The following is a 19331-nucleotide window of genomic DNA, read 5'->3' as shown; positions in this document are numbered from 1 at the left end:
TCCCGCTTTCCAAACCGCCGGAAGCGGAACCCGCCCGCCCTTCGTGCACCGGCGCCTCAGGTCACCTGTCCGGGTGGAAACCTGGCACCCCTCAGCCGTTCCGGCCTGGGGCGCTCGGGATGGGGGCCGCGGGACCGGTGGATTGTCACTGCCACCTCGCGGCGCCGGACTTTGAGCGGGTGCGGAGCAGCCCGGGGGCGGCCTTTGCTCACCCCCTGCCCATCGGGACCCTGCCCCTTGGTCACCCCCCTCCGTGCCCTACTGGACCCTGCCCCTTGGTCACCCCCGCCCCACTCCACCAGCCCCCCCTCCCGCCCCTACGTCACCCCCCCTCGGGACTCTGCCCCTTGGTCACCCCCCTCCCCACTCCACCAGCACCCCCCTCCTGCCCCTACGTCACCCCCCCTCGGGACCCTGCCCCTTGGTCACCCCCCTCCCCACTCCACCAGCACCCCCCTCCCGCCCCTCCGTCACCCCCCCTCGGGACCCTGCCCCTTGGTCACCCCCGCCCCACTCCACCAGCACCCCCCTCCCGCCCCTCCGTCACCCCCCCTCGGGACTCTGCCCCTTGGTCACCCCCTTCCCCACTCCACCAGCACCCCCCTCTTGCCTCTTGGCAACTTCCCTTTGTACCCTATTGGGACCTTGCCCAACCAGTCCCCCTGTCCTGCCCCTTGGTCTGCCCCACTGGGACCCCCTTCTGCCCCTGATTACCCCTCCCTACCCTATCAGGTTCTACCCCCCCAGCCTATCTACACTCTTAACCCTCCCATTTGGATTTCACCCCCTCCTGCCCCTTGCTCACCCCTTCCACCTTGCTCCCCACCCCCAATGCTTTGCATCAGGGGCCCTTGCTTTGGTGTGTGAGGGGCTGCTCAGGGATTGCTGGGGCTGCTTTTCCCCAAGTGGAAGGTTTGCATCTCACAGATGGGTGTTTTCCAGCCCTGTGGCATCATCCATGACTTTTCCACTGTAGCCCTTCAGCTCTCGCTCTATTTGCAGAGCCCTTAAAAGAGTAGACACTTGTCATTTTAAAAATTTTGTTGCCCCCTCTGATTCAGGTTTCCAATAAAACATTATAATCTCTTTCAGGATATTGAGGACATATTGGAAGAAGCAAAGAAGGTGGGTAACTATACTGGCATTTTTCCATAGTTGCAAAGTATTTGCTATTTACTAAACATGGGTCTTGCTCCTGTCAACACTTACACACATGCTTAAGTTTAGGCATATGAGTGGCCTCATTGAGGTCAATAATGCTACCCACATTTCTAGAGTTATGCATGAGCTTGTGTGTTTGCAGGATCTGGGCCTTATACCAACATTGCACGTTTCCTGTTAGCTGAGCACAAAGTTTTATATTTTAAAATACAGGATGGCTAGCAACACAACATTTGGTTAAAGGTGGAATTTATAGGAAGCCTAATGAAGTCTGAATATTCAGCACTTCCAGACTATACCAGGGGTTCTCAAACTGGGGGGTCGGGACCCCTCAGGGGGTCACAAGGTTATTACATGGGGGGGTCACGAGCTGTCAGCCTCCACCCCAAACCCTGCTTTGCATCCAGCATTTATAATGATGTTAAATATATAAAAAAAGTGTTTTTAATTTATAAGGGGGGGTCACACCCAGAGACTTGCTATTTGAAAGGGATCACCAGTGCAAAAGTTTGAGAACCACTGCTCTATACAAACATGAAGTAATCTTCACAGTATTCATTATTATTCCCATTGTATAGATGGAGGAAACTGAGGTAGAGAAGTGAAGTGAGGAATTCAGCTTCACAATAGGAGTCCATGTCAGAGCTGAGATTAGAATTTGGGAGATTTTGATTTACAGATCTCAAGTCATCTGTGACAGTGACCATATTCTCCACCAAAACTGTGACAGATTTAAGTTACCAATCTGCCTGGGGTGTCAGGTGATCAGGCTGAGGCCGCATGATTTTTAGGGAGGAGATGATGGAGCATACCACGTAACTGAGTTTTAAAGCTTTATTGATAAAATAACAGCGGAGAGTGCTGGGGAGCGGGAGGGGCGTTCCCCACATCACTCAGAGGAAGGAAGAAAGCGTTAGTGCCCCAAGTCCTAACCTACTTTAATACTCACACCCGCACTACCCGAGGCTGGCCAGGCCAGGGTGTAACAGAAGAAGAAGAGAGGGAGGAGTGGACGGGAGTTTTGTCCTGTGCGCACAGGTTGTCCAGAGTCCGCTGTGATCTCCAGTTTGCTTTAGCTCTCGGGAGGGTTTTAAACCTTAGGGTCCTTTGGGGGCATCTTGGTCAGGGACTTCTGTTTCTGGTGCTTTTTGTGCCAGTTCAAACCAGCTTTTTGTGGTCTTCTCCGCTTTCCCAAAACACAATGGCTCCAGGGACGCAAAGCTCTGCTCCCCCTTCATCGTCTCGCCAGTGTTTTCCATTTCTGCAGCCCTGGTTCAGTGTATTTTTTCTTTTTTTATGGCTGGCTGTAGCTGGGTAAAATATTTTTTTGTCTAGAGCTGTGACCTTGGACTGGGGCCAGAGTCTTATTGTTGGACTAAGCTTGCTAGCTGCAGTGTTAAGTTAACCCGTTTTTTGCCCTCTCTTTTTTTCCTCTTTAACCTTTTGCAGCCTGCAAAAGAATTTTCCACTCCCACCTTTAACCCTTCCCAAATTGCCCTGCAATGCTTGCAACAGCATTAGCAATAGACAGTGCATATACAATGCTAATCTGCCTCCCCCATGGGGACCCCCTGGGGGGGGGGGCCTGGAGTGTTACAACTGTGTTTATTTCATCTGAGAAGAAGGACAAGCTAGACAACAGCCCGGCTTAGGGTCTATTAGTAATAAAGTAAAAGCCTCCACTGGCTGTGCTTTGTCCAGGAACTTTAGTGACTTGGGGACTGATCCTGCAAACTGCTCTGCACAGCCAGGCCAACTGACTTCCCATAGAGCCCCACTGACTTCTCTACCATTCTTTGTGGGCCAACTCATGCCTGAATGGAACCCTGTAATTGCATGTCTTCACCTCAAGGTTTCCCCCTCATGCCTGGATGATGGGTGGCAGGGGTCTTCATTTCTAGCCCCTCTAGTGATCACTTCCTTAGCCCCACCAGGGCCTGTCTGGTTGGGTCCTCCAGAACACTGAAAAATTCAGTCCCCTTTTGGGGTAACAAGAGGTCCAACTAAGTCCAAATAAATATTTTCACTAATAATACTTTGCACCTCTTAGGCTACACTGAAGTTCTCTGCCTTTTTGCCCCTATTTCTGGGCCCTACAGAGTTTCTCCTATGTTACATCTCCTCAGCAGGCTTCCCCGCCACTGCCTTGCCTTGCTAGATACTCTGGCAGCACCAGCACATCTCAGGAATCTCCCTGCTCTTTACAGGCCCTATCCAAGGGCCTCCGCTCACCCTCACAGGAGCCTGACCTACTTCCTGTAGATCTTTTCCAGCTTGATTTCCATAGAACGGAAACCCCTTTTCCTCCTCTCCAGACTGAGTTCCCAGATCTGTTTAAGGAGTCCTCTCTCTGATTCCCCTCCTTCCTTGCAGCTGGGGTTAGTCATAATTAAGTCTCCATCACACTCAGCTTGAGGATAGTTGTCTGGTTAGAGGCAAAGCTGAGCCCAGCTTGCCTTAAAGGACCACCCAGTTTGTACCCGGCCCCAGTGAAGTTAACCGACTCTGGGCAGGTGCAGTGGTTTCTCTACATGGAGTAACTTGCAGGATCAAGGTCTAGTCTTTTGCAGGCAAATAGTTGGGGTTATATTTTGAGAAAGACAAATCTTGTTGAATGCATTATATTTTTCTGAAGCCATGACTTTGTATGTAGCATGTCATTCTTAAAGGAACTATTTATGGTTAAGATGCTTTTGCTAGCATTATATGGACAGGAAAATCAACTGTCATTTCTGTTTCTTCATAGATCCTATGGAAAAATCCTTATTAGGAGGGCAGGGTTTCTTTCTAATTCACCTATTTTTTCTTATTTCGTTGTCTTACTTATTAGTCAAAATTGAGTGTGTTTCATGTAATAATGGTTTTCTAATATCATTCATATAAATGTTGGTACAGGTTGCTTTAGTGCCAGTGTAGTAAACTGAAATCCTTTATCACAGAAGAGTTACAATAGGAGCAGCACTCATGCAAACTTCCCTGTGGTATGATGCTGGCATTTCTCATCCTGACTTTAGAGCTGCCAATTCTAGGAGCAATTGGGTACTTCAGTTTCCATGGCTATTCAGTCCTTGGTGCTGAGATTGCCACAAGGCTATCAATAAGTAATAAATGTGTTGGTTTACCATTTGGCTATTACCTAGACCACCATGACAGCCATCAGATAGAATAAACTTTCACTTATTACTGACCTAGCTCTTATTGACATTAACTGGAGTCTTTTCATTGATTTTACGGGCATGCTTTTGCTTCCATCTAGTTGTATTTGAGATAGTGGTCTCGAGTTGAAATGTTCCATAGCTCATTACCAAAACCCTGAGATGTCATGTTCCCCCTGTTTAACCTACATTAGATGTGCCAAAAAGCACAGGGCTTATTAATTTGTTTTGGACTCTTAAATACCTAACCTACCCTATTCTTTAAAAATACCCTGTTGTCTTTAAAAAATTCTGAATTCATGGACATTTTTCAAAACTATTCTGATTTTTGTTTTCAGTACTTGTACCAGTAGGTGGCACAGGGCTGGTTGCTAGGAACACATGGAATTTAAACCTTCTCTCCCAAATCCCACCCCAGCACTAAGCTTTCCTGAGAAGGGTTCATTTTACATGAAATATCCCCACCTAATTTTTATCAATTAAATGCAGACTATGAGAGAGCCTGGAAGTTCTGTCAAGCGAGGAAGTTAATCTAGGATTTCCATTTGCTCCTCTATGCTACAGAGATTTTATTTCCTATTGTTTCAGGCTAAAGTTTTGGCCCTTGTGGCAGTTGCTGAACACTCAGGAGAATTTGAAAAAATTATCCATCTTTCAGAAAGGTATTGTTTATTCCAACGACTTTGTCGTCTTTGCATGTGATTAAAACAATAGTTATTTTTAAATGACTGCAGAGCAGTTAGATAAGGTCGGTCTGTGGGATTCAAAACATCAAGGAAAGCACGTCCTATGGAAAGGGAGAAAAAGAAAACACAGGTTGCGACTGTACATGAGCAGTACCCAAAGGACAGAGCAGGATTAAGGGCTGTTCATGGGATGCAGCAAAGCCTTATTTAGACTGTAAGTTTCTTGGGGCAGGGACTGTCTTCTGGTTCTGTGTTCGAACAATGCCTAACACAATGGGGTCCAGGTCTGTGACTGAAGCTCCTATGTGCTTTTCTGTAGTTCCTTTCAACTGAGGATCTCAAAGTTCTTTATAAACTTTAATTAAACTTCACAACATCCTTGTGAAGGAGCTATTTTCCCACATTTTACAGAGGGAGGGAAATTGACACCCAGAGATGTTGAGGCTAAAATTTTCAGAGAGACTACTGATTTCAGTTTCTTCAATTTCTTCGGATCCAACACTCATGGTCTGATTTTCAGAGGTGCTCAGCACCCAAACCTTAGAAAATCAGGCACTACATGTGTCAAATTGGACATCCAAAAATCAGAGAAGACTTTTGAAAGCCTGGCTGTGACTTGCTCAATGTCAGAGAGCAAGTCCAGTCAGAGGCAAGAATAGAACCCAGGTGCTCTGACTTTCATTCTCTGGCACGAGGCATAAGATGTGCTGCTGCTCAAGTGGATTGCTGGTTATTGGAATGACAAGGAATGTACTGTAGCCTTAATTGATTAGTTAATATTTTTTTCTCTAGTTCTTTACAATAGTCATGATGTAGCATGCTTTGTGATCTTTCCCACTGTTAATGTATTTCTCATTTCTAGGTACCCAGCGTTCGTCTTGCCATGTCTGGGAGTTCATCCAGTTCAAGGTATTCCCCCAGAGGAACAATGCAGTGTTACTTTAAAGGTATAAATAAACTCTTAATTGCCACATGTCCAGATTGGGCCAAGCAGCAGGCATTCAGAATTGACTCATTTAACATTTAAAATAAATCCAACCTAAACTGTACAAGTTGCCATAATACAGAAAACACTGTGGATCAAATCCCAAGGTCCTTACTCGTCTTTGATTCTGTTAATACTCAAGCAAAATGCTACTGAAATCATTTGGCTCTCTGTTTTGCAGAGGGTTCCAGTGGAGTGGATGATCTGCTTACAATCAACATAATGAACATGCACATTTAGCTGTCCCTCCACTTCCATGGGGAGTGGAAGACTAAAGAGAGATGTATACATCTGTGTCCATGCCCTGACCATATTTGGTGACTGTTTGCACTCAGACTAACAGCTGGCATGTTCAGGATATTAATAGATCTTGTCTTGAAGAGATAATTACATGTTCCACTCATCTAAAAAATAAACTTTAAGGCACAATGGCCTTGCAGGATCTTAAAACCTGACAGCCTGTTCCTTCCCACCCCAGCCTACTGTAGGAGCATGTTTCAAGGTACACAGGCAACAGATTACGTGGTTCTATATCACAGTGGAACTGAATTCATCCTGATCTTGCTTTGCAAGGATAGAGGGTTGTTTCTTTAATTTCTTTGTTTTTCTTCTTGCAGGACCTGGATGCTGCATTGCCACTTATAGAACTCTATAAAGATAGATTGTTGGCAGTTGGAGAGGTAAGTAGAAGTTCTGTGGTTTGTTTAAATCCTCTTTTTTTGCCAGCATAGGTCCTCTGAGTTACAAGCACTTAGCACATCATCAGTTCTATAGAAACAAAAAGTGATACTAATAATCTGAGCAGCTGGAGAACCTGACCTGTCATTCCAGCACTGAAAATGTTTTCCTTCATATACTTCACTGATGCAGCTCCCTGCTCCCCCAGCTTCCATTTACTCTGCAGTGCTAATTTTTCATCTGAACGGGAAATTTTTTTGTCTACCTCTGAATCTGCCATTAATGCCCTTCAAATAAATAAATTGGCGAAGGGAATTACCATTCACACAGCAGTAAGGGAATAGCCTGAAAAAAATAGAAGAAAAATACAGTAATAGCATTTTTTATCATCCTTCTCTCCTGCCCCCAGTCTTTCCCGTTCCCCCACTTTTTCTCTCAAGATTTTTCAATTGTACTTCTCATTTTTAGAGTTTCCTGACCCATCCTGCTCCTTGCAGCTGCCTTTTCCTGCTAAGAATAATTCAAGATTTTGATTTCAGCCCAATAGGAAAGCGCCAATGGAACTTGACAGTAAAGGTTGACTGAAAAGGAGGACATTTTAAAAGCTATTAGCTACTTTTTATTTTATATTTAGTTAATAGTGTGGACTTGGTATGAAATATCTTAAATATACATACTACCTTTCACTTGCAGCCCTGCCAACTTGTGTGGTGATTTTGAGAGCAAAGTGTGATCAAGCTGGGTCAGTTCTTGGATGGGAGATCTCCACTGACCATTTAGGGACTATGGAAAGCAGTGTCCATGGTTCAGTTGCTGATTTCTTACCTGTGACTCAGTACTGAACTGAGGTATGGTGCAGGGACACTGCTGCTGAAGCTGCTGTTTTTAGGATGAGATATAAAACCAAGGTCCTGACGAACTTGGTTCATTAAAGATCCCATTGCACGTTTCATCAGATTACAGGTGTCCACCTCAGTGTCCTGGCCAAATTCCCACTGAGGTACTTGCATTCTGCTTTCCTAATTTGCCTCAGCAGTTTTGTTTGGCTGGGATTCTCCTTTACTTCCTGTCCTAAACTGTAGTGTGGTTTTATATGCTGTTGTGGTTTGAGGCTTGCTTAATTAATGTAAGTAAAGCTGTTATTACTTCCTCTCAGTGGATTCCACAGTGCTTCAGAAATCATGTATGTAGGAATGTATTGAAATAAAACTAAAAATGTCAATTTACTGACCCTCAAAACACAGTGTAATAGATAGGGAATTCATAGTGTTCACTTGAATCGCCACTGAAATTCAGGGTGGAATGCAGCAGAGCAACATGAGAGCACAGGTAATGCTACATGACAGTTTATTACAGGACATGAAGGAGAATAGCTGTACAGTGGCTTGTGTGACAGGTGATTGGTCATATCTGAGCCTGCAGGAAGTGGGCTCAGACACATGGTCATATCTCAAAACCACCACAACAAATGACAATCTTGCCTGCAGTCTTAGCAGAGAGAATTAAATAAGTATGAAGGATCCTCTTATACCTGGATGCCCTTTGGTTTACCCTCTGACCCTGTACAGAGTTGAGTCACACTGACATGTCAGTATAGGTAAATTTGTCATGATGCACCTGTTCTGTAGATAAGTCAAGGACTTCGGCTGGTACAGCTGTGAACCTTTCACAAACTTAAAAATCAACTTCAAATATTTAATTCCAATACTATACAGCTGGCTGACTTCACTAGAAATGGGCTTGAGCTACAGGTTCAGATCTGAATCAAACTTCCCTTGGAATTCAGAGGACTCTGGATATGGGGCTTTAGTTTGGAAATCATTGTTAAACAATGGTTATAGCTGCACAAAAATCATATATAGGTTAAAATGTTGAATAAAGTTCTTGGGTCTCTCAAACACCTTCAGAGTTGAAAATAAATTGAATGTTGAAGCTAAGTTGATAAGACCGTTTGCTATAGAGCTCATTTTAATGGCAATCTCTCCCAAATGTATACATTTAAAATTGACTGGCAGGACTGAAAAACAGTTTCTTTACTGAACTGCAGACTAGTATGTAAAGGAACCAGGTTGGTGAAATTTTCTTATGTCTCCTCTTGTGCTGTAGGTTGGACTAGATTTCACTCCCAGATTTGCCAGCACGGATGAACAGAAGCAAGAACAAAGACAAGTCTTGACCAAACAGATTCAATTAGCGAAAAGACTGGATTTGCCTTTGTAGGTCTTGTTTATATTGACAGGTTATTGTGTTTCAGAGGAGACCTAAAATCAAATTCCTCCATATCTGTAGTTATTAAAGAGCCCACAGCACTTAGAAAAGTAAGGTATTGACTTTATTGTCTTGGCCAAATTACAACATGGTAATTACATTCTGCCTACTTGGGATACCCCCTGTAGTTTCAATTGTATATAGTAGTCTTCTTCTCTTCTTGTCCTAGACTGTTGCTACTGTATTTTCATGATGGCTGAAGTAATTTCTTTATATAAGTTTGTAAAGTTCTTAGCGAATCTTTCTTGGTGAATGGTGCTATAAAAATTGCTGTCAAATCAGTTAATCTTATTTTAAAAAAATACTCTGCTTAATTTCCTCATACTAGCTTTTCTTTTCTTCACTAGAAACGTCCATTCTCGTTCAGCTGGAAGACCAACCATTAACCTCCTAAAAGAACAAGGTACTTTTTTGGGTCACTTCATGCTATTAAAAATTCAGGTTTTTTTCAGCAGCCTTTCTTTGGTTTTACCATATCTCCTTATCATGCATGTCAGTTTGCGTACACAAAGTTGGATGGGTACAGTTATGGAGGTCCTTCTCAAAGTACTGTAATTTTGATTTATGGGATTTACTGTTTGTTTGAAGAACAGTTCAGATTGCCTTAGCGACTAGCAGTTTGTCAGTTCAGATACACCTTCTGACAGATCCATATCCATGCTCAGCATCTGCTCAGAACATCAAACTTTCCAGGTTGGCATTAACATTTTACTTTATTTTTAAAAGGTGGAAATTTTAAATACATCTCAAATAGTGTTACAGGCAATTAACTGATATGATACTTCTACAGCTTAAGTCTTGGAGCTCATGAAGTGGAATCATGGCATTATTAAAACAGATTGATAAAAAAATTAAGGCTCTGGTATCTCTTGTGTTTTGAACTAAGATCAAGTGTTGTATCAGTTTAATATCAAATATTCACACTCCTGGGGGATGGTATCCTGCACTGGTAGGGGAATGGACTACGGTGATTTAATAGGTCTTCTTTTTCATCTCTTCATTATTGCTCTATTTGCCTTACTTAATGGGGGGAAACCTGTAAAAATAAGAAAGGAGGGAAAGTGAATGTAATTTCTGTTTGCCTCTATTATGTTAGAATGATGATGTCCGCTCCTGACAGAAACTCCTTGGTCCAACTGTGCTTTCCTCAAACTACAATGCTTTCAAGAGAAAGAGATTAGAATTGTTCCCATGGTGCTATCTCCCTCCCTCCCTCGGCTGTCTCTGCTTGCAATCCCAATCATATCTCCCCACATGGCTCCTCTTGTAACTGGCTCTTCTTCTCCACATCCCGCCCCTCCACCTGACCTATTCTATAAACTGTCTGACACCGTAAGCACCAGCTGTGCTGGCATCCCAGCAGCAGTTCTGACTCTGCTCCTCTTCAAAGCACTGTAATCCTAGAGTACAGTGAGACCATGGGTTCTAGTACTAGGAGGTGACATCCTAGTCCTACCATGAATATAGTTACTTCCTCATTGGTTTGGCTCTCTGTAGGCGCTGAAAAGGTGTTGCTCCATGCATTTGACGGGAGGCCATCTGTGGCGATGGAAGGAGTGAAGGCTGGATATTTCTTCTCCATTCCTCCTTCCATTATAAGAAGTGAACAGGTAAAGTTCAAAGGGGCTAGTCCTATCTCAGTATTTGGGGATTGCAGCCTGTAACCCACAGTTTATCACAAAGAAACTATTACTTTCTGTTATGCTGATTTTTTGTTTTGTTTAATAAAACCGCTATAACAGGAGTCGACAACCTGTGGCACGCGTGCCAAGGGCGACACCCGAGCTGATTTTAGTGGCACTCTGCTGCCAGCCAGGGTCCCGGCCACCGGCCCTGCTCAACCCGCTGCCGGCCTGGATGGACAGAACCCCGGGCCAGCAGTGGGCTAAGCAGGGCTGGCGGCCAGAACCTCAGACTGGCAGTGGGCTGAGAGGCTCAGTGTGCTGCTGGTCTTGGGTTCCATCTGCCACCTGCGCTGCCTGTCTGGGGTTCTGTCTGCCGGCCCCTGCCAGCTGGGGTCCCAGCCACTGGCACTGCTCAGCCTGCTGCCGGCACAGGATTCCGTCGGAGGGGGCCCTGTAAATGTAAAATTTATTACTGGCATGCGAAACCTTAAATTAATGAAGACTTGGCACGCCACTTCTCAAAGTTTGCCGACTACTGCCCTATAATATGTAGTTTCACCCATGTTAACTTCTGGTGACCTTTTCTTTGGAAAGCTCTAGTGCTCCCTTGCTGTGGAGTAGGGACTCAGAATTTGGCAAGGGGAGACTTGTGTGCCAGGAATGAGCCTTATGCTGTTCCTGTGAAAATCCACCCTAATTTGGCCAACTTATGTGTCCATGAAGAACTGCAGTTTGCACATGCTCAGCAGAGACTTTAGATTTTATTCTTCAGAGATCCTATCCACACTAGGCACACTCCAGCCCCAGGCCAAGCAGGACTTTCCCTGGATCGCTGGAGGTTGTGCTGGGTTTGGTCACCTGAAATGAGAGCAGGGAGCCTGTCTCTCCTGTGCTCTAGTAACCCCCCACTGGGCCCAGGCAGTTGGAGGAGGAAGCAGCTGCCTGATTTGAATGCAGAAAGGACAAGAGCCAGACTAGGATGCGGGAATAGATTGGGACAAGAACCCTGGGGATGGGAGGTGGGACAAGACTGGAGGAGAAAAAAATAGTTTGCAAGCATGTAATTAAATATTGTATTGTAAGACATCTGCACAAGAGGATGAATTAGGGTTGCAAAGGCAACTTTGATTCTGGTATATCTGAGCTTTTGAGTGCTTTACTTTGTAACCCTAATGCAGTTTTTTTTTTTAAATGTGCAATAATATTACTTGATTTAATAGATAATAATGGGCTGAGTGCTTCAGTAAGGGTGGCATCATGTATTTTATGGAGACTTCATTATAAAGTAGTTCATATATTCTTGACCATTTTTATTACTTCCTAATTGTGCAATTAGCAAAAATATATTTACAAGATCCCCACATGTATTACTGCCATGCCATTAACATGAAACATACCTCCCTCCCTCCCTCCCTCCCTCCCTCCCTCTCTCTCTCTCTCTGCTTTTTTTCCTAGTTGAGTGAATGAGCCATTTAATAGATTTCTTGTTTCCTTTAAGAAGCAGAAGCTTGTGAAACAGTTGCCCTTAGAATGTATGTGCTTAGAAACCGACTCTCCTGCACTAGGTCCTGAAAAACAGGTAAATTGTTGGTTTTTCCAGATCTGCATTTCTAAAAATGTAGCTTACTGAGAACAGTAACAGAGAGCAAAAATTAAATAGGCAGAGTCAAGGAAGGAAAGACATTGTCAAATGAAATTGGAAAAGAGATAGCAGGTTGATAAGGCAGAGTGATACAAGGAGCCAGTTCCAAAAGGCAGGGACTACACAGGAGAAGGCTCTTGCCAATTGCAGGAATAGATTGAGAGGGGACTGGTGGAGGATGAACAAATAGAGAAATTACATTTAAGGCCCTATCAATGGTATATTTGAAACTGTTTGTAACAACGGGTTCTGAAGATAAATTGAATCTGACACTGTCATTGCAGATTCTTTAATTTATTCTCTGTTTTTGTACATTGCAGGTGAGAAATGAACCAAAGAATATTTTCATTGCTGCAGAGTATATTGCCAAAATGAAAGGAATCCCAGTGGAAGAAGTTATAGAAGTGACGACGCAGAATGCACTGAAAGTGTTTCCCAAACTTCAGAAATGTCTCTTGAAATAGACCAAAAATATTTAAAATTTTCAATTACATTATGCCCCAACAGCTAACGTGCAATAAAAAAATCTGTCTGTCCTGCATAATTTTGCTGTCAAATAATTCAGAAAATATACATGTTATTTAAATGAAAGTTATGAGTATGATGGATCTCTCTTATATCTTGTTACACACTCATCCTTCTGATATCTGGTCCAGATATAGATTCATATTAGTTGACTAAATAAATATGGAAGAAGGGTCTCTCTCATATCGGTGAATTAATACTATGGCTGCCTGACTTAACTAAACACTAAGTAAAATCCTGGCCCTATTGAAGTCAATGGCCAAACTCCCATCAACTTCAACAGGCTCAGGATATCATCCCAATAGTCAGAGATATTATCTTCATAGTACCCTAATTGTTACTCCTAGGGCCCAGCTGAGTAAGGGGGCAGAATGTGGGGTCTCTGTGGAGTTACTGTGTTAAAACAGGACAGCGAGAGAAAATCTGTTCTCCTTTCCCAGTCGATGGCCACTCTACACTTCTACACCAGAGCTGGACCTGACCTGAACCAAAACCCTGTGTCCGAACGCTCCAAACTCTGGCAAGTTCAAATCTGCATCCCAGCGTTGTGGTCTGGGCCCATGTCTTCCATGTATCAAATGTTTGTATGTGTTTTAAAACCTAAGACTTGTCTATAGGGTGTGTCCGTTTCATAAGAACATAAGAATGGCCATACTGAGTCAGACCAAAGGTCCATCCAACCCAGTATCCTGTCTGTCGACAGTGACCAATGCCAGGTGCCCCAGGGGGAGTGAACCTAACAGGTAATGATCAAGTGATCTCTCTCCTGCCATCCATCTCCACCCTCTGACAAACAGAGGCTAGGGACACCATTCCTTACCCATCCTAGCTAATAGCCATTAATGGACTTAACCTCCATGAATTTATCTAGTTCTCTTTTAAACCTTGTTATAGTCCTAGCCTTCACAACCTCCTCAGGCAAGGAGTTCCACAGGGTGACTGTGCGCTGACTGAAGAACTTCCTTTTATTTGTTTTAAACCTGCTGCCCGTTAATTTCATTTGGTGGCCCCTAGTTTTTATATTATGGGAACAAGTAAATAACTTTTCCTTATTGACTTTCTCTACACTACTCATGATTTTATATACCTCTATCATATCCCCCTTCAGTCTCCTCTTTTCCAAGCTCAAAAGTCCTAGCCTCTTTAATCTCTCCTCATATGGGACCCGTTCCAAACCCCTAATCATTTCAGTTGCCCTTCTCTGAACCTTTTCCAATGCCAGTATATCTTTTTTTAGATGAGGAAACCACATCTGTATGCCATTCAAGATGTGGGCGTACCATGGATTTATATAAGGGCAATAAGATATTCTCCATCTTATCTATCCCGTTTTTAAATGATTCCTAACATCCTGTTTGCTTTTTTGACTGCCTCTGCACACTGTGTGGACACCTTCAGAGAACTATCCACAATGACTCCAAGATCTTTCTCCTGATTAGTTGTAGCTAAATTAGCCCCCCATCATATTGTATGTATAGTTGGGGTTATTTTTTCCAATGTGCATTACTTTACATTTAACCTCATTAAATTTCATTTGCCATTTTGTTGCCCAATCACTTAGTTTTGTGAGATCTTTTTGAAGTTCTTCACAGTCTGCTTTGGTCTTAACTATCTTGAGCAGTTTAGTATCATCTGCAAACGTTGCCACCTCACTGTTTACCCCTTTCTCCAGATCTTTTATGAATAAGTTGAATAGGATTGGTCCTAGGATTGACCCTTGGGGAACACCACTAGTTACTCCTCTCCATTCTGAAAATTTACCATTTATTCCTACCCTTTGTTCTCTGTCTTTTAACCAGTTCTCAATCCATGGAACGATCTTCCCTCTTATCCCATGACAACTTAATTTATGTAAGAGCCTTTGGTGAGGGAACTTGTCAAAGGCTTTCTGGAAATCTAAGTACACTATGTCCACTGGATCCCCCTTGTCCACGTTTGTTGACCCTCCTCAAAGAACTCTAATAGATTAGTAAGACATGATCTCCCTTTACAGAAACCATGTTGACTTTTTCCCGACAATTTATGTTCTTCTATACGTCTTACAATTTTATTCTTTACTGTTGTTTCAACTAATTTGCTCGGTACTGACGTTAGACTTACCAGTCTGTAATTGCCAGGATCACCTCTAGAGCCCTTTTTAAATATTGGCGTTACATTAGCTATCTTCCAGTCAGTGGGTACAGAAGCTGATTTAAAGGACAGGTTACAAACCATAGTTAATAGTTCCACAATTTCACATTTGAGTTCTTTCAGAACTCTTGGGTGAATGCCATCTGGTCCCGGTGACTTGTTACTGTTAAGTTTATCAATTAATTCCAAAACCTCCTCTAATGACACTTCAATCTGTGACAATTCCTCAGATTTGTCACCTACAAAGGACAGCTCAGGTTTGGGAATCTCCCTAACATCCTTAGCCATGAAGACTGAAGCAAAGAATTCATTTAGTTTCTCCATAATGACTTTATCATCTTTAAGTGCTCCTTTTGTATCTCAATCGTCCAGTGGCCTCACTGGTTGTTTAGCAGGCTTCCTGCTTCTGATGTACTTAAAAAACATTTTATTACCACCTTTTGAGTTTTGGCTAGCTGTTCTTCAACTCCTTTTTGGCTTTTCTTATTACATTTTTACACTTAATTTGGCAGTGTTTATGCTCCTTTCTATTTACCTCACTAGTATTTGACTTCCACTTTTTAAAAGATGTCTTTTTATCTCTCACTGCTTCTTTGACACGGTTGTTAAGCCACGGTGGCTCTTTTTTAGTTCTTTTACTGTGTTTTTTAATTTGGGTACACATTTAAGTTGGACCTCTATTATGGGGTCTTTGAAAAGTGTCCATGCAGCTTGCAGGGATTTCACTCTAGTCACTGTACCTTTTAATTTCTGTTTCACTAACCTCCTCATTTTTGCATAGTTCCCCTTTCTGAAATTAAATGCCACAGTGTTGGGCTGCTGAGGTTTTCTTTCCATCACAGGAATGTTAAATGTTGTTATATTGTGGTCACTATTTTCAAGCGGTCCTGTTATAGTTACCTCTTGGACCAGATACTGCACTCCAGTCAGGACTAAATCAAGAATTGCCTCTCTCCTTCATATGAGACATTAACACACAGTAGGGGATTTTTTTAGCATATGCCAGCAGGGTCCACATGGGCCAGTTAATGTATGACATGCTCGTATGTGCATTAGAATTTACACCCCTCTAATGTGGACTAACGCACTCTGTAGACAAGTCAAATCTTGTCTCCCTTAATGGATACAGTTTTTTTAACTGCTGCTTTTTTTTTTTTTTTTATTCTGGAAGATCTTTTACAAAACACTGTTCTGAACTCCTGTTTGACATCCTTGGCTTTTTGTGAACCACCAATGGATGTCTGACTGACAAATTGTAGTCATGGTGCCAACAGAGCAGGGACAGCCTGTTGCCTTTGAAGTCCGTAGGAGTTTTGCTGTTTGTTGTTCAATGGGAGAAGGATCGAGCCCTAAGTAAGGTAAAATGTAAGCAGCCTATTTCCAGGTCACATGGAAGGTAACTGCTGTCCACCTTAAGTGCTTGTTTTCCCTCACATTTTCATCCCTATGATTACTTTTCTGCATCACCATTGGAGGAGGCTGGCTTTACTTGTTCCTCAGATAGTGGCTGTGTTAAGATAAGTTGCACCTAATTAGCTTATCAAGTTAAGAAAATGTCTGTCTTTTTCTGAATTTGAATCATTCATATATAAATTGCAATGTGTATTATTGTTTTAAAAGACAGGAAATAGACAGAAGAACTGCAAATAGGTAAACATTTGGGTCTAAGTGGGAACCCTGATTAAGGATAATTAATGACAGAGCCACCTGCATGCACAGCTTCCACTGTATCATTATCAGAATTTTCTGGGCATGGATCAAGGGTAGTGTATAGCTCAAGATACATCTAGAGAACTTTGAAATGGGTGCACGCTACACCCCTACTGTCAGCTTCCATTTTTTCTTCTTTTCAGCCTATGGACTTAGACCTGCTTAATGGTTAAGAGTAAACCCTCAACTTAAAAGTCATGCCTCAGTGTGCAAATGTTTTATCTCCCATTATTACAAGTAATGCCTAAGATGATAACTTGAAAAGATTAGAGACATATTTTTTCTCTATTTTTTCCAGAGTGTTTATTTTGTTAGTTTGACAGCATTCTGTGGATAGTCAATTTCCCTCATCTAGTCAGTTAGACTCCCGATCCCACAAACAAGTTCACACAGGTGCCTCTTGGTCTGCATGGAGCATCATTGGCTTCAGGTGGAGCCACATGCAGGTGCTGGGGTCTGCTATTGAGGCTCTTATTGCAGGATTAAGACATTAGTCAGTTTCTTCTGCTATTTGTATGGGTCTCTCCCCTCTTGCTGAGTGGAAGAACATAGATTATCCTCTTTGTCGATATAGGTGACTGCAAAACCCCAGACTGACACAAGGCCTTGAGGGCAGGGGTTGTACTTGCAACTGGTACAAATACGATTTATTTATTTTTAAGTTAGCTACATTTAAGTTGAGGGTGCCCCATCAGGTACCTACAGACCATTGCCATTGAAACTGACCCTGGGCAATGGTGAGCCTCCTCAACTTCCATTGAACTCCGTGGAGGTCGAGGGCCTAACGATTGGGCCCTTTATTAATGGAGCATCTGAGAACAAGACTTTAGAAGTTACTAATAATTTTTTAAACCATCCTTAATGGGATGAAATTTCCTTTAACATTTTAAACAAAACACATGTTCTGGAGGTAATTGTAAGAACAACAGCCCCCCCGTCTTTGTATGTTTTCCTATAGATATGTAAGCATGAGGGTGAGGGCGGAGACCCACCATTTAATTCACCTTGTGCTGTATGCACTAACACACATGACAAATATCCTACATTTGATGTCATTACAGTCCAATGTTGCAAACAAATTTCAGTAAGTGAAGGAGTGGGCCCTACGTGTTCTGAGATAGCTAACTTCAGAATTCGTTACACTTACAATGACACAGGCAATACAGACGAACCAGGAATGGAACATTGACAATAAACTAAAAATATACTGAAAAGTCTGTTATCAGTGTCTACGCAGAGAGCAATACAGAAAAACATCTTAGTTAAGGACTGATAAATTACATTTTAAAATTCATCCAGGTTGATTAGCTCGTGTTATTTTTAGTCATATAAAAAGGATTTTTAAAAATGTTATGACATTTTGAAGTAATTGCAATAAGTAGTGAGCTGTGTCTACACACGCAAGTTGTAATGATGCAGTATAGTTAAAGTGATATAACTCCCCCTCAGTGTGCATGCAGCTATACCAGTATAAAAGTGCCTAATGTGTATGGCAAGAGGAATAAGCCATACTGGTAAAATGCACCTTGTGTAATTGCAGCCACACTAAGGATTGCACCAATTAAACTATTCTGGTTAAAAAGAAAATTTATTCAAAGGGCCATGATATAAAAACTGTGTCCAAGAGGCTGTATTCTAACAAGGAGTTTGACGGGGAGGGATAGTTCAGTGGTTTGAGCATTGGCCTGCTAAACCCACGGTTGTGAGCTGAATCCTTGAGGGGGCCATTTAGGGAGCGGGGGCAAAAATTGGGGATTGGTCCTGCTTTTGAGCAGGGGGTTGGACTAGAAGACCTCCTGAGGTCTCTTCCAACCCTGATATTCTATGATTCTAAGAAAGATTTTATTAAAAAAAAAAAAAGTAAAGTTACATATAAACAAAGAATAAAACACTCAACACAATTAATGGTAGGTTTCAGAGTAACAGCCGTGTTAGTCTGTATTCGCAAAAAGAAAAGGAGTACTTGTGGCACCTTAGAGACTAACCAATTTATTTGAGCATAAGCTTTTGTGAGCTACATGATGAAGTGATGATGATGAAGTGAGCTGTCGCTCACGAAAGCTTATGCTCAAATAAATTGGTTAGTCTCTAAGGTGCCACAAGTACTCCTTTTCTTTTTACAATTAATGGTGTCGCTGTAGGCAATACTGAAAACATAGCATGACATCAAATTACACATGCAGGGCCCTGGTCCTGCAAAGGCTTCAGCATGTCTGTAAATACTCATCAGTGGTGTCCCTAATGTCAATGGGCCTCATCCCATGAACATAGGTATGCACATGCTTAGGGTTTGCAGGACTAAGGCTCAGGGGGTAGCCCTGTTAGTCCGTATCCACAAAAACAACAAGGAGTCTGGTGGCACCTTAAAGACTAACAGATTTATTTGGGCATAAGCTTTTGTGGGTAAAACACCACTTCTTCAGGACTAAGGCCGTAATTATTATCCCCTATAAAACACAGAAGAAATTGCTAATTCTACAAGTGTGGGTATAAAAAAGAAGCGTGTCATCTACTCAAAATCTTCAGCTTCTATGGTTTGACTGAGAAGACGACAACAAGATTCGAGGCTTCTGGACGTTCCTGGCCTCATCGAAACTGATTATTGTAAGAAACGTGATTTCTAAAATGCCAGTGTCCCTGCAGCTACATTTTGCTGAAGCTTCAGTAAATGGTAATCGTTTGGAAAGAGACTCCAGGGGGAGACACAACAGGGTTCGCTCTCCCCCCCGGAAACTCAAACGTACTCTTTGTAAATACTCCTGTAGT

At 42.6% G+C, this 19331-nt stretch overlaps 1 protein-coding gene across 3 annotated transcripts; it reads left to right on the top strand.

Annotated features, from left to right (window-relative positions):
* Window positions 1-32: 32 nt before the first annotated feature.
* On the top strand, window positions 33-12764 carry LOC311517554 (putative deoxyribonuclease TATDN3). Of its 3 annotated transcripts, none has more exons than XM_084622463.1 (10): window positions 33-179; window positions 1093-1125; window positions 4905-4978; window positions 5865-5949; window positions 6605-6667; window positions 8772-8881; window positions 9281-9336; window positions 10431-10543; window positions 12060-12137; window positions 12521-12762. In XM_084622463.1, exons 1-10 carry the CDS (start codon window positions 120-122, stop codon window positions 12662-12664), a joined length of 816 nt encoding a protein of 271 aa, XP_084478589.1. In that variant the 5' UTR covers window positions 33-119; the 3' UTR covers window positions 12665-12762. The 3 variants fall into 3 exon arrangements, with proteins under 3 accessions (XP_084478589.1, XP_084478590.1, XP_084478591.1); XM_084622465.1 differs by having other exon boundaries at window positions 56-179; window positions 12057-12137; XM_084622464.1 differs by lacking the exon at window positions 12060-12137 and having other exon boundaries at window positions 12521-12764.
* The last annotated feature ends 6567 nt before the right edge of the window (window positions 12765-19331 follow it).

The sequence above is a fragment of the Lepidochelys olivacea genome (genome assembly GCF_965140295.1).
Source record: "Lepidochelys olivacea isolate rLepOli2 genome assembly, chromosome: 3".
Classification (NCBI taxonomy): domain Eukaryota; kingdom Metazoa; phylum Chordata; order Testudines; family Cheloniidae; genus Lepidochelys; species Lepidochelys olivacea.
This window is presented reverse-complemented; position numbering and strand designations above follow the sequence as displayed.

What these genes read in the sequence shown, in the direction of transcription:
- LOC311517554 (XM_084622465.1), top strand. Translation starts at nt 120, where the DNA reads ATGGGGGCCGCGGGACCGGTGGATTGTCACTGCCACCTCGCGGCGCCG. An exon ending in TATTGGAAGAAGCAAAGAAG is followed by an intron (nt 1,126 to 4,904) that starts GTGGGTAACTAT and finishes CTATTGTTTCAG; the next exon opens with GCTAAAGTTTTGGCCCTTGT. An exon ending in GATTGTTGGCAGTTGGAGAG is followed by an intron (nt 6,668 to 8,771) that starts GTAAGTAGAAGT and finishes CTTGTGCTGTAG; the next exon opens with GTTGGACTAGATTTCACTCC.